This window comes from Rhinatrema bivittatum, chromosome 10 (genome assembly GCF_901001135.1).
Source record: "Rhinatrema bivittatum chromosome 10, aRhiBiv1.1, whole genome shotgun sequence".
Lineage (NCBI taxonomy): Eukaryota > Metazoa > Chordata > Amphibia > Gymnophiona > Rhinatrematidae > Rhinatrema > Rhinatrema bivittatum.
The window spans coordinates 28,903,345-28,929,973 of NC_042624.1; the positions used below are offsets into that span (position 1 = coordinate 28,903,345).

Sequence of the window (26,629 nt, forward strand, 5' to 3'; positions counted from 1 at the left end):
TCCTGTTCAGTTTGAGAAGCTTCTGGAAGGTCAAACAACCTAAAAGGCTTAGACACATTTGAGATCAGGACTTTTCTTAGTGTTCAGCTATAATCTGGTTCCTTGGCTAGGCATTAGCTAAGTGTCCTCCTTATTCCTATGTTATATCTGGTGAAGTCTATTTTTTCTTGTGTTTGCCTTTGCTTTTCCCAGCCACTCCACTTCCACCCCTAGCATTTGGGGATTTGTATATAATGCATGACATTTTTTTTTTTTACTTCAATTTTTTCCTTTGATGTAATTTTTTTAGTCAATTAAATAGATAACAAAGGATATTCTCTTTATTTATTTGGAAAATATAATTATTATTTCTATTTTCTCTAATCGTGGAGAAGCATCTCACGATCAACAGAATTTGCATTTGGTACATAATTTAGGATGTTCTCATTCACACTATTTGTAGAAGTGACAGAGTTATCCTGGTTTGTAGCTCCATCTTCTTCCGCTGCTGTGAACTCTCTTCTCTTGTATGTAGGCTTTATATCGTGAAAGGCATTATTACTCTCATCACAATCAATCATATCCTGTAGATTCATATAGTCTGAAAAATGTAAAGAGCACTGAATTAAATCTTCAAAACAGCAAAATGTTTACTCTTTCTATTATCAGTAAGTTATTAAGAGAGACATAGTTTAGCACCCAGATGTACAAAACGTGCTTCTAATATGCTTATAAACTTTCATGCTTAACTCTACTCTGGTTGCCACCTGCTCCTTCTGCTGCAAGGAGCAGTATGCAACCCCATATGACTGTGAGTACACTTCTCTGTGCCTCTGAGACAGAAAGAGGGCACAAGAAAAAGCACAGCAATGTTTCATAATCATTTCAATAAGGAAATAAATGATGCTTCTAATTTGATGAATGTAAGAACAAAGATAGTGACAGACGTCTTCATCAAAGCTATTCCAAAATAAGGAGGCATAATATACTCAAGCATGCTTTAATGAGGTAATATTTCATGCTCTGATTTTCTTTATGCAACAACTTTTTTTGTGTGTCATGTCCTGTGCATTTTATCTTACCTGCAAGCTCACTGTCCTTGAGTATACACCTCCTCAGTCTCTTCTTCTTAAATATAACCACAGCAGCAATCAAAACTAGCAGAGCTAGAATCACAAAAAGGGCAGTGGAACCTATGGAGAAAGTGCCATTGCTATTATTAAGATACAAATACACTGGCAAGCAATAATATATCACAAAATTGACAAACAAAAAATCATATAGTGAAATATAATATATTATAATCTTTATTTATTTTTCCAACAATCTTCTAAAGAACACCCTTCTTTTAAAATTTCTGTATTTCAAACACAAACCCTCAGCAAGGAATACCAACCTAAAAATCCCAACCCATACTTACAAACCATTCATACTTCCTTTCACACATCTATTCTCTAAAAACATTTCTCAAATCTTTTCCTATATATTGAAGTTTTACAGATATTTTTTCTTTTCCACACCAGTTTTTCAGAAGCAGAAAAAGATTCTTTTTATGCTGTAAATTTTAATTACTGCCAACAATCACATCCTCTTTCTTCTGTAGACACAATACATTCGTTTTACAATCTATATAAATAAAAATGTTAAATAGTTTGGACAAAATTGCTAATCTCAGAAACCACTGAACCGATTGCTTTCAAATTTGGACACAACCTTCATTTCACATACAGGAAGGTTGTGACAGGTAAAATAGGTTTAACATTTTTTTCCAGAAAACAGCGACATCTGCTGGACGTAAGCGCCATCTGTTACACCTTACACTAACACATGCTACACTAATCATTTCACCAGTCCAGGTCCACGTTTCACTTCCATTTTAACACATTCGCGCACTTTTTTCGCCGGAAGATAACTATTTCCTTTACAGATAAAATACACCCACCACCCTCCTCACACCCCCCACACACATGCCAAATTGATTTACTTCCCTGATAAAAATTATTCAGAGTAGTTAAATCACAAGCAGACTGTGATACATTACAGGAGGACCTTGCAAGACTGGAAGATTGGGCATCCAAATGGCAGATGAAATTTAATGTGGACAAGTGCAAGGTGTTGCATATAGGGAATAATAACCCTTGCTGTAGTTACACGATGTTAGGTTCCATATTAGGAACAACCAACCAGGAAAAAGATCTAGGCATCAAAGTGGACAATACTTTAAAATCGTCGGCTCAGTGTGCTGCAGCAGTCAAAAAAGCAAACAGAATGTTAGGAATTATTAGGAAGGGAATGGTTAATAAAACGGAAAATGTCATAATGCCTCTATATGGCTCCATGGTGAGACCGCACCTTGAATACTGTGTACAATTCTGATCGCTGCATCTCAAAAACGATATAGTTGCAATGGAGAAGGTACAGAGAAGGACAACCAAAATGATAAAGGGGATGGAATAGCTCCCGTATGAGGAAAGGCTGAAGAGGTTAGTGCTGTTCAGCTTGGAGAAGAGACGGCTGAGGGGGGATATGATAGAGGTCTTTAAGATCATGAGAGGTCTTGAACGAGTAGATGTGAATCGGTTATTTACACTTTCAAATAATAGGACTAGGGGGCATTCCATGAAGTTAGCAAGTAGCACATTTAAGACTAATCGGAGAAAATTCTATTTCAATCAACACACAATAAAGCTCTGGAATTTGTTGCCAGAGGATGTGGTTAGTGCAGTTAGTGTACCTGGGTTCAAAAAAGGTTTGGATAAGTTCTTGGAGGAGAAGTCCATTAACAGCTATTAATCAAGTTTACTTAGGGAATAGCCACTGCTATTAATTGCATCAGTAGTGTGGGATCTTCTTAGTGTTTGGGTAATTGCCAGGTTCTTGTGGCCTGGTTTGGCCTCTGTTGGAAACAGGATGCTGGGTTGATGGACCCTTGGTCTGACCCAGCATGGCAATTTCTTATGTTCTTATGTTCTTATTCTCAGTCAGGCGGATTTTAAAAGCCCTGCTTGCGTAAATCCGCCCGGATTTACGCGAGCAGGGCCTTGCGCGCCGGCGCGCCTATTTTCCATAGGCCGCCGGCGCGCGCAGAGCCCCGGGACGCGCGTAGGTCCCGGGGTTTTAGAAGGGGCGTGTCGGGGGCGGGACCCAATGACGTGGCGTTTCGGGGGCGAGACCGGGGGTGTGGTTTCGGCCTGGGGCATTTCGGAGGCGTGGCCGCGCCCTCCGGAACCTCCCCCGGGTCGAGTCTCGGCGCGCCAGCAGCCCGCTGGCGCGCGTGGATTTACATCTCCCTCCGGGAGGTGTAAATCCGTGGATAAAGGTAGGGGGAGGGAGGGGAAGGTGAGGGGAGGGCGAAAGAAAGTTCCCTCCGAGGCCGCTCCGATTTTGGAGCGGCCTCGTAGGGAACGGAGACAGGCTGCGCGGCTTGGTGCGCGCCGGCTGCCCAAAATTGGCAGCCTTGTGCGCGCCGATCCAGGATTTTAGAAGATACCCGCGGCTACGCGCGTATCTTATAAAATCCAGCGTACTTTTGTTTGCGCCTGCTGCGCAAACAAAAGTACGCGATCGCGCAGTTTTTAAAAATCTACCCCACTATGCTTTTGGAGTTGAGCACAATTTTGAAACTATATGGAAGATCTGAGGGTTTCTTACTTCCTCGAAGTCTCCTATTAAGAATTCTGAATTTGTACAAGAATTACTAACGGCTTTGTTCTTACCCAAACAGCTAGCAGTGGTGACATGTTTCTGGCATTCCAAAGAAGATTCCTTTGAAGCAAAAGAAAATGCCTCTGCTGATGCTGCAGCTCATGAGGCAGCTCAGACTTTGTTTCATGACACAAATATAACCATTTTGCTCTCTTCACACGTACGTGAACAAGTGACTTTTGATTAACTTTTTACATTGCAATAAGATCCAGCTCCAGAACATGCACTGTGGCAAAAACAAGGATGCAGCAATGCACCTGATTGTTGTGGAGCGCTAGGAGAGCGATCCCACTCCTGGGTGATGTGTGTCCTTGGGCCACGGCTCGACCCCAGAGGGCTCTGAAGAGGTGCCGCGGGAGGCGTGGCATGCCCGAGCATGGGCTGGACGGGAGCAGGGCTGGAGTGACATGGAAGACAGGCCCTCCTCCGGACCTGCACGCTTCGGAAGACCCAACAACGCAATGTTGGTCTTGTGAACAGTCCTCCGACCGTTCCTAGCCCTTTCAGACCTGCCGCAGGGTACGGCACGAAGCGGCAGGCCGGATGGAGGCCAGGGCAGCGAAGACTGGAACATGGATTCAGACGAGACTCAGGAACGACGTAGACTCAGGCATAGACGTGGACTTCAGGAACGAGGTGCAGGATGCATAGACGTGGGCAGGCAAATACGTGGAATCAGGAACGAGGTGCAGGATGCATAGAGGTGGACTCAGGAACAGACATGGACTCAGGACGAGGTACAGGATGCACAGAGGTGGATGCAGGAACGAGGGCTGAAGGTAGACATGGGCACTGACCCTCAGGGCGCCCTACTCAGGCCACCCGCGGGACTGAGTCGCAGTCCACCCTGTCCCATGCGCGCCCTACTCAGCCCTGGAAGGCTGGTCGCGGACCACGCAGAGAGCGGGAGAGCACAGGAAAGAGGAAGCAGGTTCGCTGCACTCCTGGCAGCACAAGGCAAGGATACGCTGCTCTCCTGGCAGCACAAGGCAGGTTAAAGCATCAATATCAGGAACAAGGATATCTGGAACAGCAGGAACATCAGGACTGGAACACAGATACTGGAACAGGAGACACACCTCAGGGCTGGAACATGGACATCTGGAACAGCAGGAACATCAGGACTGGATCAAGAGACAGACCTTGGGACTGGAACGGCAGGCAGACATCAGGACTGGACGAGGAGCTCCGACAGGTAACACGAAACACAGGACCTTGCAGAAGTGCTGGAACACAGACGACTTCCTGGAGTGAAGGATCTCAGGAGTGACCAACTCCTTGCGAAGGCAAAGACACACTGAAAGCTGAGCCCTTTAGTAGGGCTGAGGTGGACAACGCCCAGGGAGGGGTCAGCAGGGGGCCACACCTGGCTGGCCCTTTAAGAGGAGCAGAGAGGCGCGCGCTCGCGCCCTAGGAGGCTGGAGAGAAGAGCTGGAAGCTGGTGGCGTCCTCAGCCATGTGGAGGGCCCGAGGAAGCCGCGGAGCAACCCTGGACTGGAGCTGGGTGAAGGCAGGTCAGTGGAGCAGCTCCCAGCCGCATGGACAGAAGCAGAGAAGGTAAGGCTGGCTGCAGGCACCGGCAGAGAGAAGTGCTGGCTGCAGGGAACTGTGAGAGAACAGAAGCAGGAGAAGGGCTGACTGCAGGAACGGCTCCATGCCGTGAAGACAGCCCCAGGAGAAGAGGTAAGACTGCAGGGAGAGTAGAGAGCTGTAGCAGGCTGCAGGCACAGTAGAGAGCTGCAGGCACCGGCAGGGACGGCTCCCTGCCAGGCAAGGACCCGGGCTGAAGCAGGCACTGGGAGAGACGGTCTCGCTGCTGGCTAAAGGTCCCGGGATCGCAGCAGCACGTCGGGGGAAGGCAGGAACATGAGCAGAGGAGCCGACCGCATGGCAAGAGCTGCGGGAACGGTCCCAGCTGATTCAAGGAAAGAGAAGCAGCGTCAGCAGCCTGACTGGCTGTCTGTGAGAAGGTAAGAGCCTGCCCACGCTTCTTGCGGGCAGGAGCATAACACTGATGGTTTACGGAGGGGCCCAAATACTTTACCTGTTGCCCCTTATTTACCACCTTTTTTGGCTAGGGTTGTGCATGCACAGTCCCATGCCAGCAAACCAGGAAAAAAAAAAAAAATCTCACATTGGTGGGCTCCTAGTGCAGAATGTATTTCATAGGTATTCTACCTGTGCAGTCCATAATATAGGAAAAGGATTGCGGGTTGCACCCTCGGGGCCCATTTGTGAAACTGCAAATAGATTTCATTGTAATGGAACAGGTGTTATAATGAAAATATATTCTCATGGTTGCCTGCATATTTACTGGGTGATTAGAGGCATTTCTTACAGCTAAGGGATGATGCAGAGACTATTGCTAAGAAACAGTTAAAAATAACTCATGCCTCGGTTTGGAATTCCTGAGGTAATTGAAAGTGACTGAGGGCCCCACTTTGGGCTCAGCGCACTGTATAACCTGCAGTTGGGCGCGGGTTGTATGCAAAGCAAAATTGCTTACCTTGTAATAGGTGTTATCCCAGGACAGCAGGATGTAGTCCTCACATATGGGTGACGTCACTGAACGGAGCCCAGGCGGGAAAGCTTTCTGTCAAAGTTTCTAGAAACTTTTGACTGGCCCTGTGAGGCCACTGAGCATGCCCAGCATGCTATGATATTCTCTGCCACAGGTGTCTTTCTTCAGTCTGTTATATAGCATAAGCGTTAGCAAAATAAAATAATAAAAGTCTGAGGCCCAACTCCGTGGGATGGCGGGTGGGTTCTGTGAGGACTACATCCTGCTGTCCTGGGATAACACCTATTACAAGGTAAGCAATTTTGCTTTATCCCAGGACAAGCAGGATGCTAGTCCTCACATATGGGTGAATAGTGAGCTAGAGGCTGAGTCATGTTGTATTGAGGCAACAGTGAAGTATTGTTGTTGAAATGAGTCAGCCGAAGATCACAAAACATTGGATGTAGAAGGAGTTGGGATTAAACTGGAAACAAGTTCTTTAAGACAGATTGTCCATAGGCTGAATCTTGTCTTCCTTCTTTCTCCAAGCAGTAGTGGGCTGCAAAAGTATGAAGAGAACTCCATGTTGCTGCTTTGCATATGTCTAGGATTGGCACTGAACGAAAATGTGCTACTGAAGTTGACATTGCTCTTACTGAACGTGCCTTTACTCACCCTTGAAGAGGAAGGCCTGCTTGTTCATAGCCGAACTCTATGCAATCTGCTATCCAATTGGATAGGGTATGTTTACCCACTGCTTTACCCGGTTTGTTTGGATCATAAGAAACAAAAAGCTGAGTGGATTTTCTGTGGACTGCAGTACGATTTAAGTAGAAAGCAAGTGTATGCTTACAGTCCAGGGTGTGTAAGGCTGTTTCTCCTGGATGGGAATGAGGCCTTGGAAAAAATGTGGGTAAATTTATGGATTGGTTCAAGTGGAATTCTGTAACTACCTTGGGAAGGAATTTTGGCTGTGTACGGAGAACCACTCTTTCATGTAGGAATTTTGTATAAGGTTCGTATGTGACAAGTGCTTGTAACTCACTAACCCTTCTAGCTGAGGTAATGGCTATGAGGAAGATAGTTTTCCATGTGAGAAATTTAAGATTACAAGAGTCGATGGGTTCGAAAGGAGAGCGCATGAGTCTTGTTAGTATCAAATTCAGGTCCCAGCTTGGGACGGGTTTTCGAATTGGTGGTTTAAGGTGAGTTAGACTCTCATAAATCTACTTATGAGAGGATGAGTGGATATAGGTGCATCTCCTATCTTGTTATGGTAATCAGAGATTGCACTTAAATGAACTCTTACAGATGAAGTCTGGAGACCAGATTCCGAAAGATGGTATAAGTATTCCAGTAGAGAAGCTGTGGGGCAAGTGAAAGGATTTATATCTTTTGCTTCCATTTAGAAGAATAGTTCTTTCTTGTGGAAGATTTATGTGAAGCTATAAGCACTTGAGATATGTGAGATGAAAGATTGAGTGGTTGTAATATCAAGCTTTCAACATCCATGCTGTCAGGGATAGGGACTGAAGGTTGGGATGTCGTAACCGGCCCTGATCCTGAGTTATGAGAGTGGGAGCTACTCCCAGACGAATGGGATCCCTGACTGAGAGGTCTAGCAGTGTGGGGAACCATACTTGTCGAGGCCAATATGGGGCTATGAGAATCATGGAGCCCTTGTCCTGTTGTAGCTTCACTAGAGTTTTGGTTATGAGCGGTATTGGAGGATACGCGTATAGTAGGCCTGAATTCCAAGGGCGAGCAAAGGCGTCCTTGGCTGGCTGGTTGTTCTGTTTGTGTAGTGAACAGAACTTGTCCACTTTGTGATTCAGATGTGACGCAAAGAGGTCTATTGTTGGTTGACCCCAACGTTGAAATATCCTGGTTGCTACTGCAGGATCCAGGGACCATTCGTGTGGTTGGAATTGACGACTGAGTCGATCCGCCATTACATTGTGTATGCCTGCCAGATAAGTGGCTCGTAGGAACATTGAGTGATTCAGGGCCCAGCCCCAAATCTGTGCAGCTTCTTGACAAAGGAGATATGAGCCCGTACCTCCCTGTTTGTTGATGTACCACATGGCAACTGTGTTGTCTGTTTGGATGAGAATAGTCTTGTGTGAAAGGCAGTCCTGGAATGCATGCAGTGCATAACTTATCGCTCGAAGCTCCAGAAAATTGATTTGATATGTTGCTTCGAGTTTTGTCCAAGTCCCTTGAGTGTGGAGATTGTCTACATGAGCTCCCCATCCTAAGGTGGATGCATCTGTAGTTAAAGTAATCTCTGGGACTGGTTGTTGGAAAGGTAGGCCTTTGCACAGGTTGTCTTTGTTGGTCCACCAAAGTAGAGATGATCTTAGTTGGTGGGTCACTTGAATTGGATAGTGAAGTGGTTGAATGGTTTGAATCCATTGTGACCTTAAAGTCCATTGGGTAACTCGCATGGCTAGCCTTGCCATAGGAGTAACATGAACTGTGGAGGCCATGTGACCTAGCAGTATCAGAAACTGATGAGCTGTGGTTTGTGTCCTTAAGGAAATGGACTTTGCTAGTAGAATGAGGGCCTCTGCTCGTTCTATAGGTAGAACGGCCTTTGCTAGAACTGTGTTCAACTCTGCTCCTATGAATTGAAGTAGATGAGTTGGAATGATTTGGGATTTTTGATAATTGATGAGAAACCCCATGGAGTGAAGTAGAGCAATTGTTCGGTTGAGAGAAGTTATTGCTCCTTTTTGAGATGGACTCTTTATGAGCCAGTCGTCTAGATATGGAAAAACATGGACACCTTCCTTGTGCAAGTGTCCTGCTATTACTGCTAGACATTTTGTGAAGACTCTTGGAGCAGACGCCAGTCCAAATGGTAGAACTCTGTATTGGAAATGTTGATGGCCTACCGTAAAGCGCAGGAACTTGCGATGAGGAGGGTATATTGGAATGTGAGCATAAGCATCTTGAAGATCCAGAGAACAAAGCCAATCCCTTGCTTGAAGAAGTGGAAGCATGGTGCCTAGAGAAACCATTCTGAACTTTTCTTTCTTTAGAAATTTGTTGAGATTTCTGAGGTCTAGGATGGGACGTAGGCCTCCTGTTTTCTTTGGAATGAGGAAGTATTGGGAGTAGAATCCTCTGCCCTGCTGTGTCCGGGGCACTGGTTGAATGGCCTTGGATCTCAGAAGGGTGGATAATTCTGTTTGTAATTGATGAAGTTGAGAGTTTTGTTGATGACAGGATGTTGGTGGAAACTCTGGAGGAATGGAGGTGAAATTTAGTTTGTAACCTCTGGCGACAATGGAGAGAACCCATTGATCTGTGGTTATGGATTGCCAATTTTTGTGAAAAAGGGATATTCTGCCTCCCACTGGAAGATTTGGCTTGGTATTGCAAGGTTGAATCTGTTCTCTGGTATAATCCTCAAAAGCCTGTTGCAGGCCCTGTCTGTGCAGGAGGTTGTGGATGGGCAGGTCTGGATTGTCTGGCTTGAGATCGCTGTGTTGGCCTGGTAGATCTACCCCTAGTTGTTTGTTGGTAGTACCTGCATGGCCTGTAGTAAGAACGTCTCACATCCCTACGTGGAGGACGACGAGAAGGTTGGTTAGCAGGTTCTTGAGGGGTTTGAGACAGTTGTTTGAGTGTCTCAGTATGATCTTTGAGTTGTTGTACAGCCTCTTGAATTTTATCTCCAAAGAGATTGTCACCGAGACAGGGAAGGTCAACAAGCTTATCTTGTACCTCAAGCCTGAGGTCAGATGCCTTGAGCCAGGCCCACTGGCGAGCAGTGATTCCCGCTGCTGCTGTTCTTGAAGCAGTTTCGAAGTTATCATACACTGCTCTTACTTCGTGTTTTCCTGCCTCAAGACCTTTTGATATTATTGCTTGAGCAGGCTCTTGAAATTGAGTGGGTAAGGAAGTGATGAATTGTTCCATCTCTTTCCAGAGATTTCTCTGGTGTTGAGTTATATAGAGTTGGTATGCAGAGATTTTTGTGCTCAGCATGGAACTCTGATAGATCTTCTTACCCATGGTATCTAGGAATCTGTGCTCCCTGCCTGGTGGGATGGAGGAATGTGGGAGCACACGTTTAGATTTCTTTTGTGCTGATTCCACAACGACATACTGATGGGGTAATTGTTGTTTGTGGTACCCTGGAGCTGGTTGGACTAGGTAGGTAGTTTCTACTCTTTTGTTGACTGCAGGTATAGAGGCTGGGTGTTCCCAGATTCTCTTCTGAAGATCCAGCAAGACTTCATGTACAGGTACTGCTAGTACCTGTTTGGGTGGATCCACGAACTGTAATACTTCAAGAGTTTGTGCTCTTGTGTCTTCTTCAGCAGTCAACTTAAATGGAGTGGAATCAGACATAGTTTGTATGAATGATGAGAAGGAAAGATCTTCTGGGGGTGATTTCTTTCTTCTGTCAGGAGAAGAAGGATTTGACATGAACTCCTCTGATGAAAATTGAGAGGGTTCATGATCCCAGGAGTCTTCTGAATCTTCCCTGTAAGTTGTCTGAGTCACTGGTGCTGGTGGGCTGTGAAGCCCTGAAGGTCCAGGTTGTGGATCATCGATGAAAATATCAGCAGATGTTGTCCTTGGTGTGATGGGTGGTAAGTTGTCGATGACATTCTGATACCTTTTTAGGAGGCGACGGTAAAATGCCTCATCCTGGACTTCCAGAGGTTGATCAGTATGTGGTAGTGATGCTGTCGTTGGGATCATCGATGGAATTTGAGATAACATAGATGTAGATTGTGTTTGGAGCCTCGGTGTGGTAGTTATGAAACCCGTCGAGGATCTTGGAAGGAAAGGTATTGTTGTCATCGGTGTTATCACCGGCATCGATGTTGAAGGAACAAACATTGGCATCGATACTGACGGTGGAGGTATCGGCATCGATGTCAGAGTCATCGGCATCAATGATGGGGGCATCGGCATCGATACTGGAGGCATCGGCATCGATACGGAGGGTATCGGCATCGATATCGAGGGTATCGGCATCGACCCGGAGGTCGGCATCGACAGGCCTGTCGGAAGTTGTTGCTCCTGTAGAGCTTGTAAGACAGCTTGTCTAATAAGTGTAGACAATTCTGGCTGTGGTATGTGTGAAGACACCGATGGTGTATGCGGTGGCGGTGCCGCGATGTCCATCGATGACGTCGTAGGTGTCGGTGACAGCAAAGGCCCAACCACCGACGTGTCTTGATTTTAAGGCCGCTTCGGCATCGACTCGTCCTGGGACACCGATGCGGATGATGATCGATGTCGATGGCGATGTTTGGTTTTAGAGCGTTCTGCCGACTTTGTGGAGATCACAGACGATGGCGAGGACGGACGATCACCGGATCCATCCGGACGCAGTTTTTTGAGTAAAACTCTTTTTGTTGCTCCAGCCGGAGACGACCTCGGTGCTTTTGAGGGAGAAGGGATTAGCTGAAGAGAAAATAGGTGTTCCATCTTCTCTTGCCTGGCTTTTCTTCCCTTGACTGTCATTTCTGCGCATTTGGTGCATGTACTGTCATCGTGTTGTTCCCTGAGGCACAGTACACACTCCAAATGCAGATTGGTAATAGACATATTGCGGTTGCAGACCGGGCATTTTTTTAAACCGGTCGCCATTTTCGATCGACGGCCGTCGATGAACGAGCGTGTGTGTGTGTGAGAAAAATTTTCATCCGAAAATTTTTTAAAATACAGTACTCACCAGCCGGCGAGGTAGAGAGTTTCCTGTGACAGAGAATATAATTGACTTTTCAGTCAAAAAAGAGATTCCCAAACGTTAGGGCTATCGGTCCGTGGTGCAAGACTGAGGAGAGACACCTGTGGCAGAGAATATCATAGCATGCTGGGCATGCTCAGTGGCCTCACAGGGCCAGTCAAAAGTTTCTAGAAACTTTGACAGAAAGCTTTCCCGCCTGGGCTCCGTTCAGTGACGTCACCCATATGTGAGGACTAGCATCCTGCTTGTCCTGGGATAATAAGGGGATTAGCGCCTCTACAACACACGTCCAACGCGAAGTGAAACTAATAGCGCTCATCACAAGCAAATGCATGTGAATGAGGCTTGATAGGTTTGGAGAATGGATGCAGAATTTATCAGCGTCCATTTCCCTAACCCCTGCATGTGCGCCAGTTAGGAAAACGAGACACTGATAAAGTCAGCATCTGTTTTCTTAACCGGCAGACAGCCACCGACAGCGGACCTCTCTCCGGCTTGCGCTGTCAAGGAGGCACCAGGGGCAAGCAATCGCCCCTAGTGCCTCCTTGACAGCACGAGCCCTAATTTAAATATTGCATCGCATCCCCAGGAGAGGTACCTGGGGGAGTGCTATGAAAGCGGGCGCTGAATACACAGTGCCCACTTTCAGTGCAAGTTTTTTGCATCGGCCTCTTTGTTAGATTATGCAAGTAGTAGTAAAGCATTGGGTGAATTAGACTACACTTACATGTCCCTTATAGACAGAAAACCTTATGCTTGATACAGCATTTAAATCAGACTCTTAAAATAAAACTTGCTAAGATTTGTAATGAGACTTCATTTAGGTGGCTGTATCTCTTGCTTTTGGCTTTGATGAGCATGAGAAATATGCCAAATCACTCCACATGAGATTTTGTTTGGCAGACCTATGCCTGTGGGCATAATACAAGACTAGAGGTATATAATTTCTAATATTATTTAGACATTTTATATACCATTGCTCCATGTAAAAGATCACAATGGTTTACAAAAGTAACACTCATGGCTATAAATTGGAAAATAATGATGGATTAAGGAGGTAATATTCAGAAATAGGCATTGACATCTATCAATTGAGCTGTTCCTGTACATTTGATTCAAGGTCAAGGGCATGGTTGAGAAGTATATAAATCAGAATAAAATATAACATATTTCACATTTTAGTCATTACTTTGTATAGATTCTTATATTCTCTCATTAAATTTATTCTTTGTGCTTCATTAGTATCTCTTGACCTTCATGTTATTGTTGCTCTCTGCATTCTGATGTTTTAAATTAGGTTATATGCATTTTTGAATAGCCATGTTTTTAGTTCATATTTAAATATTGTCTGGTATTAAATATAGCACCTCAGATAGGGAGTTCCATAGCTTTGGACCCGCTATGGAAAACACATGATCCCTTACTTGCATCAAGTGTGTCCTCTGTATTGTGGGAACGGTCAACAGTCCTTTATTTTGAGATCTTAGTGTTCGCTGAGGTGTGAAAGGTTGTATTGTCACACCTATCATACCGGTGTTATTGGATTTCTCCCAGACCGCGATGAAGCGAAATTCACGCTTGCGAGGCAATATTAAAGTGTAACCGAAGGAAAATTGGCACACGCGAATACAGCCAGACAGGTTCCTGAAGCAGCACAGGACGCGAAACGTGCACGTCGAACTGAACTCTGGACTGCATTTAAAAGCAATTTGGAAGGGTATCACCCTCCGTGAGCTTCACAAGGGAAGTACAATTTTTATCTAAAAAAGAAAAAATGAACAAAAAGTAAAAAATTAGCAACATAAATACATGGGCAAAATTGTGACCAGTGATTAAAGATGATCCCTGATGCGGCTTGAGAGCAGATATGCCAATGAGCTTGCGGGATGGTATGAGAGTCACATGCCTATGATTATATTTCAGAATCGGTACTACTCATATATAATGAAAAATTCTGCATAACCTAACGTATTTAGATTCATGAAAGCAATTTAGCCAGGCTCAGAAGGATGGAGCCTCGGAAGACCTCCAAACTGAAAGAATCACTTTTTTCCCCACAAGACAAGCTTTATGCAGAAGCATATGGGAGCCAGGATCTCGAATCCTAATCAGGGAAATGCATCCAAAGAGCAGCCAGAGTGGAGTGACTGGGAAAGCCACGTCCAACAGGTCATCCATGTACTCTGCCAGTCAGTGCCAGAACCGTTGCACTGGAGTGCACGTCCAAAAAAACATGAGACAACGTTCCCGTGGCCCGGCCACAACGAATACAATCTGCCGATGAGGCTATAGTCAAGTGAAAAGCCACTTGAGGGGACACATATGCCCAGCTCAAAAATTTAAATTGTAGCTCTCGATAATACATGTTAATCAAGATCCTGGCAATACATCGGAAACACTTTTGTAAAATTGAGTGGGTAACAACAAAGTCCCCATCCCGGTTCCAGCGAGTCTCCAAATATGAGCAGACATCCACTTCCGCCCGCTGCCGTAAGAGCTTATAATATGACGACAGAGTTGGGGCAACTGCTCGTTCAAAACCAAATATCTGGTCCAGGGCCATGAACACCGAGGGGCTCTTAATGTCCACTGCTAGCAAATTGATGTAATGCCCAATTTGTAAGTATGAGAAAGTATGAGTAACCCCAACACCAAAGCCTCGGAACTGTCAAAATACTTTGAGAATAAAACAACCAACCTAGTCGCCCCGCTCCTTCTGTGGGGCCTCCACTCACCTGCCTTACACCAACGCAACAGACCTCAACTCTCGAAGTTTTTGAGCTAACTTCCTCCTTGGAGATCGAAAACATCCTCAAAAAACTTAAACTTTCAGCACATCCTTCGGACCCAATACCAATTAACCTTCTGCTCAGCATCCCAGACACCATCTCCAAGCCAATAGCGGAAATCATAAATCGCTCCCTTACGCAAGGCCTAGTGCCAGACCAGCTAAAGCTTGCCATTCTAAAACCTCTCTTAAAAAACCCCAACTTGTCACCAGCGGACCCAGCCAACTTCCGTCCTATTGCTAACCTACCCCTGATTGCAAAAATTATGGAAAAAATAGTTAACAAACAGCTTTCGGATTACTTGGATGACCATAACCTTCTCTCTCCTTCGCAATATGGATTCCGCAAGTCTTTAAACACAGAAACTCTCCTTCTATCCCTCACAGACACCATATTAATCAACATGGAAAAAGGTCAACCCTTCCTGCTTGCTCTTCTTGATCTAACCGCCACTTTTGACACAGTGAGCCACGCCATCCTTTTAGACCAACTCGAAGCCATAGGCATCAAGGGTTCCGCCCTCAGCTGGTTCAAATCATTCCTATGCAACAGATTCTATAAGGTTAGGATAAACAACAAAGATTCTCACCCTGTCCGCTCAAACCTGGGAGTCCCCCAAGGATCCTCGCTATCACCAACCCTCTTCAACATCTACCTTCTCCCTCTCTGCCACCTTCTTACAAAGCTTCAACTAACTCATTATCTTTACGCGGATGACATCCAAATACTCATCCCAATCTCAGAATCTCTACAAAAAACCCTTAACCACTGGAACAACTGCCTGCAATCAATTACCCACCTCCTCTCCAGCCTCAACCTGATCCTCAACCCCAACAAGACGGAAATTCTACTCATCTCTCAGGAAAACATCAACTCTTATCCTTCCTCTCCTTTATCCTCCCAATTAGCCAACTTTAACATCACTCACTCTCCATCTGTCAGATGGAGAGTGAGTGATGTTAACCTAAAGAAATTTGTCAACTCCACCACAAAGGATTGCTTCTACAAATTGCAGGTCCTTAAGAAACTAAAACCACTGCTCCATTTCCACGACCTCAGAATGGTTCTGCAATCCATCATCCTGTCGAAACTTGACTACTGCAACTCCCTTCTACTAGGGCTCCCGGCGACCACCATCAAACCCCTTCAGATGGTTCAGAATTCGGCAGCAAGGATTCTCACAAACACCAAAAAAAGGGACCACATCACCCCCACCCTCCAGTTACTTCATTGGCTGCCCATTAAATTCTGGATTCTCTTTAAAGCCCTCACAATTATTCACTGAATTAAGTACAATGTTACCTCACCCAACTCCCCTTTTCATCTAAGACCCCACTCCTCTTCCAAACCAATAAGAAGTGCTTACAAAGATACTTTTTATGCCCCGCAAGCGAAAACATCCCTAAGGAAGTGCCCCTTATCAACAGCAGGACCCTACCATTGGAATGCGCTGCCACCAGACCTCCGACAAGAACTGTGCCCGTCTATGTTAAAAAAACCCCCTTAAAACCTGGTTTTTCAACCAAGCGTTTTCGGACACTTAATATACCTTTATTTCTCAATCGGACTATTGCAATACCCTCTGTCTTCTTCTCAGACATGTATTTAAAGTTTTGATCTGTATTCTTAGTTTTGACAATCCCCCGCCTCAATCTTTCCCATCCCCTCCCACCGTATCTCTCTCGCAAGCTAGCAGTTCGGTTCTCTCCTTGCCTAATCAGTATTCTACACTGTTGGTTCTAGTTTATATCTGCTGTTATATGAATAGATGGTTAAATGTATAGATAGTAGTCCCCCTCACCTCTGTTAATTTGACTCCCCTGATTCATTGTATCGCTCCCGAGCGAATGTTGCAGTTACATTGTAAACCAATGTGATATGTATTCCATACAGGAATGTCGGTATAGAAAAGTAATAAATAAATAAATAAATAAATAAATAAATAGTCTGGAATTCCAGGAATGGAAGGAGCTCCCCGTCCTTTGTTAGCAAATGGCCCAATGAGGTAATTCCCCTAGATTCCCAACCCCGAAAACCAGAGGACTGGGAACCCGGAGTAAAAGTAGTGTTGCCCATCACTGGGAAAAAATAAGCACATTAAACACAACCACAACCACGTCTGTCGAAGGGGCTTCACAAGCACCGTCTGAGTAAGAAAGGATGACAGATGACCTGGCTGGGCCTGCACAACTTTTGTAGGGGCCACTGGATACATCACAGCACCATCTGCAGGAAATGAGGTATAGACCGGTCTGCCCGTCAGCCAATCCCTAACAATTCGTAGATTGCAAGCCAAATTTTAAGTTGCCAAATCTGGCACCCTCAACCCACCCTGCCCCATCGGACCTTCAACCAAGAGAGTGGAACGTGGGATTTCACCCCCCTCCACACAAACCACCGTAAAGTGCTGTCTAACCGATTAAGGTCAGCTCATTTCAAAATAACTGGTAAATTTTGGAGAAGATAGAACCACCTTGGCAATATGGTCATTTTAAAAAGATTAATGCGGCCACTTAGAGAAAGAGGCAAATGTCACCAGTTGGCCAAGCTGTCAATGGTGAATTTCAACTGCCAAGGGACACTGACCTTATATATTTGCTCCGGATTTGCCGGGAGAGTTACCCCAAATAAAGAAGATGGTCCGCCGCCCATTGTAACGGAAATCGTCTGGCCAGCTAGAGGGATAGGGCAATGCTAAGGATTTAGATTCGTTGAGCTTCAGCCCAGAAAAGATGCCAAAGTCCCAGATCTCACGCAATAATACCGGCAATGAGGTCAGAGGATCCATGATAAAAACTAGCAGATCATCTGCAAAAGCTACACTTTTAAAGATTTGCGCCCCAAGACAAACTCCCCGAATCACAGTCTGCTGTTGAATGGCAAGCATTAGTGGTTCCAATTGCAAAATATACAGTAGGGGTGAGAGTGGGCACCACTGGCGCGTTCCCCGTGTTACCCCAAACGGCACGGACTGGGCTCCATTTACTATAATAGCTGCTTTGGGATCAGTATAAAGCAACTGCACCGCTTGAAGAAAGAAACCAGTAATCCCCATCCTCTGCAGGATATAGAAAAGGTAGCGCCACTCCACCCTATCAAACGCCTTTCCGGCATCAAAACTAATGGCCAGATAGGGAGTTTCCATTTGCTTACAAACGGTCATGGCAGTCAATACTCATCTAATGTTAGCCAGAGCATAGCGCCGGCGAACAAACCCAACCTGATGGTCCCCCACCAGAGAGGGGAGGACTACTGCCAGCCTATCCACCAATATCTTCGCCAGTAACATGATCTTGGTTTAACAATGAAATCGGGCGATAGGACTCAGGTAGAAGAGGGTCCTTTCCCATGTTAGGTATAAGAGTGATAAGAGCGAAATTATCATGAACCGGAAAGGAACCCTGTGCTATCAATTCAGAAAACCCCAATGCCAAAGGGCCCGCTACGTTATCCTCAAGAAGTTTGAAAAATTCCACGATATAACCATCGGGCCCCGGGGCTTTAAACTTCCGAGCACGGCGAATAGCCTTGGTTTAACAATGAAATCGGGCGATAGGACTCAGGTAGAAGAGGGACCTTTCCCTGTTGAATCAGCCCATCACTCTTCTTCCGTGATGGGCTGATTCAACAGAGTTTGTTGGTCACTGGATAAACGCGGAAGAGCTAATTTGGAGCAGAACTGGATGTAAGCCTCCTCACTCCCCCCTTCCGAGGTATACAACACAGAATAAAAGTCCCAAAATCCCTGCAGGATAGAGGGAGTATCGCGAGCCACCAAATTTGGGGAGGTGCGCAGCGTTGGAATGAACCGAGCAGACCGGGTTGATCGAATCAAGTTGGACATCGTCCGCCCCGTTTTATTACTATATTGATAAAGATTAAATTTGTAGTACATAAAGTTTTTCTTTGCCTGTTCATGTAGGAGGGAATTTATGGCCGCTTATAGAGATCGATAAGTAGCACGGTCCTGATCGGTTTCAGCGGCATTCAAACGGAATCGGGCCTTGGACAGCCGTGCGTTCAACTTCAGGATACGCTGATTAAGAACTTTACAGTGGTGGGCAATGTAGGAGAAATTGTCGCCCCTTAATACCGCCTTTGCCGTGTACCAGAATAGGCTCGGTTGATCCTTATGAGCAAAATTAAGCGCTTTGTATTCAGCCCATTTGGACCACAAATATGCCTGAAATGTCGTATCCTGAGCTAAAAAATAAGGATATCGCCAATGAGGAACCGTGGACGGACAGCCCGAGAAAAGAAAATCCACCCAAATGGGGGTATGAGATCACAATATTATCAATGCCCGCGTCTTGGACTAAAGAAAATGCGTGAGAGCTCACCAGGAAATAGTCCAACCGCGAGACAGTCGAATGTGCACGAGAAAGGTGAGTAAAGTCACAAACCAATGGATGTAAAAGGCACCACACATCTAGCAGCTGCAGCTGAGTTTCCAAGATTTGAGGGCCCTGACCCATGCCCGGATCATGTCTGTGAAACTGAGAGGCATCTAACTGGGCATCACAGATAGTATTAAAGTCCCCCCCTGATGATAATCATATCTATCAGATGTGGAAGCAAATGTGAGTACAGGCCTCGGAAAAAAGCTGGGTGTGTATGTATTAGGGGCGTAGACATTACAGAATACAACAGTCTGGCCATACAGTTCAGTAACTAAAATGAGAAATCGGCGATAATACTTTAAAATGTTTTCAGGCTTGAACTGGCAGCTAGTGCAGAGAGATTGGCAAGGGTGAATTGTGATCAAATTTCCTAATTCTTAACAAAAGTGTTGCTGAGGCATTTTGTAATAACTGTAACGGTTTTAATAGACATGTGGGAAGACTAAGTAATAAGGAGTTACAGTAGTCTAGTTTTGAAAAAATTAGGGCTTGCAATACAGCATGAAAGTCCTCGAAAGTTAATAAAGGCTTTAATCAATGTAATATGCGTAACTTGGTGTAAAGTAGTAACTAATTTATTAATGTGCTTTTTCATAGTAAGGTTCTCGTCTAGCTGGATACCTAGATCTCGAACTTGATTTGATGGAGTATATAGCCTGTGGTTTTACTATTGAAGGGTTTTTATTTAACCAGATGATTTCAGTCTTTTTAGGGTTTAATGTTAGTTTAAGTTGTGTTACTTCCTATTGTATTGCTTTCATATAGGTTGAAAGTGTTGATACTGTATTTTCATATAATCTGGAGAATGAATGTAAAACTGTATGTTGGAATATAAAATGGTAATTCCTAATTCCACCAGTAATTTACACAGTGGGATCATATAGATATTGAAAAGTGTGAAGAATTTCAAAGAGGCATGGGATAAACACTGTGGATCCCTAAAAGGCTAGAGGATGGGAATAAATAAAAAAGCTAAACTGGCACGGAGCAGCAGTTACTACCCTTAAGAGAAACATGGGGGTAACCTGCACGGAGCGGCAGTTACTACCTGGGGAAGCTTGCTGGGCAGACTAGATGGACCATTTTGGTCTTTTTCTGCTGTCATTACTATGTTACTATGTGTTGCCAAGAGGGCTGAGCCTTGAGGGACTCCTGTATCAATATGGAAAGTATCAGATATGTGATTGCCCAATTTGCAGATCGATACAGTAAAGTGCAACCGCGGTTACCCTGCTCCTAACTCGCCTTCTACTCACTTTCCGGCCGCGTTAGCCCTTCCCGCGATACACTATCCCCTTTAACTCATCCCTACCGCCTCTTAAAATCCCCGGGTAACCCCTTCCGCACGCGGCATGTATATTAAATGTAAACGAGCGAATTAGCTATTCCCTCCCATACAGTAACGCGCGCCCCGACTATCGCTTTTTTACCCTGCCATTTTGCCGCGTGTGTTGCGATCCCGGGCCGTCCCCGGGATCGCCACTCACCCCGACGCGGTTCCCCTCCGGTCCCGTCGTGAGTCCGGGCTCCCCCGAGTCGCGGTCGGGCCGTGCAGGCCCCGAGAACGGCGCCTCTGCGCCATGCTGACTGCCGGCGTTCTCCGCGGCTAGGCCCCGCCCCCTAGCCGCGCGCGCGCGCGGCAGGCCCCGGATCTTAAAGGGGCCAGCGCGGGAAACTGCAGCACTGCCTCTGGATGACGTCAGACGCTCTCAGGGTATTTAAACCCTGCACCGAGACCTTCTCCTTGCCTTGCAACGAGGTTCCCAGGTTTCCTGTCTTCAGTTGCTGCGTCCTGTGTTCTTCTGGTCTTCCTGATTCCTGATCCGGATTGGCTTACGGTGTTCCCTGGCTCCTGACTCTGGACTGGCTTACGACGATTCTCTGGCTTCTGACCCCGGTTTGGCTCACGGCGATCCCCTGGCTTCTGACTCCGGACTGGCAAGCGACGACTCTCAGGCACTCGACTCTGGACTGGCAAGCGACGACCCGCTAGCACTCGACCTTGGATCCCATCTGACTCTGCCCCCGCGGGCTCTCCTAAGTCCCAGCGGCCGGGTCCCTACGGGCTCCTCCTGGAGGGACTCCAGCTTCCAGGGTGAATCTCCTAAGTCCCAGCGGCCAAACTCCTACGAGCTCCTCTCGGGGGAGGCTCAGCTTCCAGGGCGAAGACTTCCTCACCACTGTGTCAGCTCCATCCGTTCCCTTCTTCCTTGCCTAAGCCCTTGGTCGCAAAGGGTTTCCCAGGGTCTTCCTCGGGCCAGCCACATCTCCGTCCTCACCGCCTCCCGGTCGGGGCCACTGCTGCTACCTTGCAGCAGTCCACCTTTCGGTTCCGATCGGCTCAAGGGTCCACGAATCCAACAGCGCGTTTACCCTGCTAACTTACCGCCTACCCTTACCCCAGCGTTAGAGGCAGGGGTAAGGGTAGATGGCAAACTTTCCCCCAGCCCCCGCTCACCTGCCCTGGCCGCGTCTGGTCTCCGGTGCAGCCCCAGTCCTGTCCCCTCCTCCCGAAGCAAAAAAAAAAAACCCCCCCCCCCCCGAAAAAAAAGTAGCAAGAGAGCGAGGGGAGAGACGGGCAATCCTACGCTCGGGCCTGCCAGTCCCTTGTTCTCTCCTCCCGAAGCAGGGCGCGAAAAGCAGTCTTGCTCTGGGAGGAGGGGGGGGCAGTTTAAAGCGACGAAGCGACTTACTTTTGCAGCCCCCCCCTCCGGACATCAGCGACGATGACCGGGCAATCCTAGGCTCGGGCCTGCTAGTCCCTTCTCCTCTCCTCCCGAAGCAGGGCGCGAAAAGCAGCCTTGCTCCAGGAGGAGGGGGGGGGCAGTTTAAAGCGACTTACTTTTGCAGCCCCCCCCTCCGGACATCGGCGACGACCGCGGCTCCTGCCTGCAGCCTCCAGCTGTCAGACAGACGCATCGCACGTGGGAAAGCGGCTCCTATGCGTGCAATTGGCTGCTCAAGACGTGACGTCACATGCCGTGACGCCAAACGTCGTGACGTCACGTCTTGAGCAGCCAATTGCACGCATAGGGGCCGCTTTCCCACGTGCGATGCGTCTGTCTGACAGTTGGAGGCTGGAGCCGCGGTCGTCGCCGATGTCCGGAGGGGGGGCTGCAAAAGTAAGTCGCTTCGTCGCTTTAAACTGCCCCCACTCCTCCTTCCGGAGCAAGGCTGCTTTTCGCGCCCTGCTTCGGGAGGAGAGGAGAAGGGACTAGCAGGCCCGAGCCTAGGATTGCCCATCTCTCCCCTCGCTCTCTTGCTACTTTTTCGGGTTTTTTTTTTTTTGCTTCAGGAGGAGGGGACAGGACTGGGGCTGCACCGGAGACCGGACGCGGCCAGGGCAGGTGAGCGGGGGCTGGGGGAAAGTTTGCCGAGCATCGGAGAACTGTCCACTTCCTGGTACCTGTCATTTCAAATGTCATTTGAAATGACATTTGAAATGACAGATACCAGTGTGGCCATGAATCGTTAGGCCCGTGCATCCAGGATACTGTATAGGCGCTCTATACAGTAAAATGGGTTGCGCAGGCCTAACCTTCGCTTAACGCTTCGCAGACGCGGCATGCATTTGCATGCAATTTGAAGAGAGTATCGAGCGGTAGGTGAAGAGAACTGTGCGTGCGGGGAACGAGGGTGCGCCTGGCACTGCCGCACTCTTTCTAACGTGGCATAACTGTATCGACCTGTTGATTTGGAATGTTCTATTAAACAGAAAGGAGGAGATCCATCTGAGAACACAGCCATCAATCCCAATGTTGCTCAGCTGTTGGCACAGCAGGGTATGGTCTACAGTGTCAAAGGTGGCTGTTAGGTCGATTAACACTAGAAAATAAGATTCTTCAGCATCAAATCCTCATAAAACAGAGTCCATTAGTGAGAGGAGTAAAGTCTCCATTGAATGATGTTTCCTAAATCCAAATTGATATGGGAAGAGAATATCTTGGTCTTCCAGATGATTTCTAAATTGTTATAACACTGCTTTTTCAATTATTTTTGAGAGAAAGGACAGGTTGGATACTGGACGATAGTTGTTCCAATCATTTATTCTACCAGTTTTATTTTTTAGAATCGGCTTTGTTACTGCTTGTTTTAACCCATTTGGAACGATTCATTCTGAGAGAGAATGATTAATTAAGGATGCAATTTTCAGAGTGATGACACTGTGTACTTGTTTCAAGGAACTGGCAAGAATTGGGGCACGTGGGAGGAAGTGACGTCACCCCCATGCACGGAGCTTAACCGGAGAGCTCCGTTCCCACCCGCTCTAAAAAGCTAGATTACAGCACGCTACAACTTGCGCGATTTAACACAACAGATTTCGGAAGGTGCCGAGAGTCCAGCGCTCATGGCAGCGAAACGGAAAATAACGGACTTAAAAAAATATTCGTATCAAAAGGGAGGCGAGGGCATGGAGGGGGAGTGCTCGAAAATGGCGGCGGCGGCGGCCATAGCTGACACAGATGATAACGTGCCCGAATCGAGTGAGGGCGATAGTGACTGCCCTACGAGAGCTGAGATGCGGCAATGGTTCTGCGAATTGCGGCAGGACCTTAAGAATTACAAAACTGAAATCGCCTCTATAATGTCGGATTTCAAAGAGGAGCTTGCTGAGACTGGACGGCGGATTTATGAGGCGGAAGTCCGGCTGGATACACAGGAGGAAAGCTGGCATGGCTTACGACGGGACCACGAGGCGCTGCAGGAGTACACCAGATCCCTATCCGACAAAATGGAGGACTTGGAAAATCGTAGCAGGCGAGCTAACCTGCGTATTCGCGGAGTCCCTGAGACAGAGGAATACGCTGACTGCTTCACTATGGTAGAGCGCATTGCTTGTTTCTTTCTGGATATGGGAGACCACCCGGAGGGTGAAGAGAGGCCTGTGGTGCGGCTGGAAAGGGCTCATAGGTCACTGGGACCCAAGGTGGCGAATAGGGCCAGGGATCTGGTGGTTTGTTTTCATTCATATGCTCAGAAGGAGCTCATCTTTAACATTGCCCGGAAGCAGCGTGCGTGGACCTGGGAGGGCCATGAAATTGGCATATATGCTGATCTGGCAGCTGCGACTTTAAAGAAGAGGTTCGCTTTTCGGTGTGTCACCTCTAAATTGATTGCAGCCAATATCAGGTATCGGTAGCTATATCCGGGGGGGATATCCTTCCAACTACAGGGAGCGACACATCGGGCCACCTCGATCGCAGAAGCAGCGGCTATCTTGAAAGAGCATAACATCACCGTTGATATCCCGCCGGAGGAATCCCAGCAGCGCAACGTGAATGCGGCGGTCCCCGCTTTAATGCCGCGGTGGCAAAGGGCTCAAAAAGGGCGCAGACGTTTGCAGCGCAATAACGCACCAGCGGACTTGTCTGAGGAACCGGCCTGAGGAGGTGTTTGAGGAACTTTGAGAGGGCTCGACCTGGGAGGATCTTCTGGCAGCCTTCTCATCCTGGTTAAATAAGGAACTTACTCAGCCGGCTGTTTAACCGGTGCATACTACGTTAAAAGGTTCACAGTTTTCCGGTGCTGTTTTCTGAACATATTGTGACTATTACATAAGCGGGGGTGGATGGGTGAGTTCTGGGGTGTGGCTATACTTTCTCCCCATTTTCTTCTGGGATAGGGGTGTACTATCCCAGGCTATGTTAATCTGTATGGGAGTGGGTGGGGGAGGGGGGGATGGGATTTCCTACTCTAACTGCCTTTATAGGTCGACCCAAGGCCCGAGAAATATACTGGTATCGGTTGTACGGGCCCTGTCCTTTTTCTATGAGTGCCTGGCCTTCACGTACGGCACGCTTCACCCTGCGGGTCGGGGATGTTGATCGAGCGGTAGCGGGGGGTGGTATTATGCTACGATGATGGCGTCTTTGAAATTTGTGTCCCTGAACGTAAAGGGTCTTAATACACCTCGTAAACGCAGCCTCCTATATAAAGAACTTGGGCGAATGAGGGCGGATGTGGTGTACCTACAGGAGACCCATCTACGGAGTAAACATCAGGGTCTCATGAAATCAGCTAAATACCCACATCAATTTTGGGCGGCAGCCTCGCCTTCTACTAAGTATGCCGGGGTGGGCATATTACTCCATCGGGACCTCCATTTTGAACTATTAGGGTCACTATCTGATCCTGAGGGAAGGTATGTTTTGGTGAAATTAGCCGTGGGACGGGAAGTGTTCACCCTTCTGGCTATTTATGGCCCGCAAGTCCAGAAAGATCTTTTTTATGGTTCCTTGCATACCTTGTTAGCCACTCAACTGGAGGGACAGATTGTGGCTGGAGGGGATTTCAATTTAACTTTAAATCCGAGATATGATACCTCCACTAATCGCTTTACTGAGCCCAGGTCAGCTTGTAAGGCTTTGAAGTCCTTGATTACAGCACAGGGGTTGGTAGATGTCTGGCGGGTTCGCTACCCGACGACACGTAATTATACCTTTTACTCAAAGCCTCACGACTGCTACTCCAGGTTAGATATGTTTTTGGGTAGCAAGGGGTTGATGTCTAGAGTGCTCGCAGCAGACATTGAGCCCATTCTTTGGTCCGACCACGCCCCCATATGGTTCACTCTTAAGATGTCTGGGATAGATACTGGCCGCAAATTTTGGAAGTTTAATGATTCTTTACTAAAGGATGATCATTTTGTATCTCAAATTCAGGAGGTCATTCGAGATTATTTGGATATTAATGATACAGATGACATCCGGGCCACAACGGTGTGGGAATGCTTAAAAGTGGTCTTACGGGGCAAATTCATATCCCGGGCGGCTTTTCTGAAAAAGCAAAGGGAAAGTACTAGACTCCGATTATTACGTCAGCTTAAGGAGGCTGAGGGAGCTCATAAGAAGCTAGGGTCTTCTCAGATTCCGTATGCTCAGATAGCGGCCATAAAACGGCAAATAGAATCATTGGATTTGGATTCTATTGCTCACCAGCTTGAATTAATGCAGCAGAGATATTTTGAAGGGGGCAATAAGGCGGGGAAGCTGCTAGCCCACGCGTTAAAAAAGCGCCAAGCGCAATCTATTATCCTAAAGGTAAAACGCCCGGACGGGGCGGTGGTACTGGATAATAATTCCATTAGGGAATGTTTCCATCAATTTTATGCCGATCTTTATGCCTTAAATGACACCATTGATGATGGCATGATTTCCGGTTACATGGATTCTATACCCATTCCGGAACTTACACCTGCCCAACAATTTATTTTAGATAAAGAGATTTCTGAGCTGGAAATTACAGCCACCATAAAAGCTCTGAAGCCAGGCAAGACCCCGGGACTGGATGGGTATACTACTCGCTTCTACCAAGTTTTTGCCCCGGTGCTAGCGCCCGTGCTGGCCCGATATTATAAAGCGCTGAAGGAGGGAGTACCCCTGACTTCGGAGGCTAATATGGCGGGAATCACGGTACTGGCTAAGCCGGGTCGTGATCCCATGCTATGCGGCTCATATAGACCCATCTCTTTGATCAATGTGGACCTTAAGATTTTGGCAAAAATTTTAGCTAACAGATTGAATGGCTTCATTGCTTCTTT

General features: G+C 46.9%; 1 protein-coding gene across 1 annotated transcript in view; it reads right to left on the reverse strand.

The window, feature by feature from the left end:
• Positions 1 to 298: 298 nt before the first annotated feature.
• LOC115099921 (putative DMBT1-like protein) overlaps positions 299 to 26,629 on the reverse strand; it is a 90,185-nt gene continuing 63,854 nt past the window's right edge. Inside the window, exons 5-6 of the mRNA XM_029617931.1 lie at positions 1,062 to 1,172; positions 299 to 580 (exon numbers count right to left, since the gene is read on the reverse strand). Of these exons, the coding sequence (XP_029473791.1) occupies positions 360 to 580; positions 1,062 to 1,172 (332 nt within the window). The 3' untranslated portion in view covers positions 299 to 359. The remainder of the gene's footprint in view (positions 581 to 1,061; positions 1,173 to 26,629) is intronic.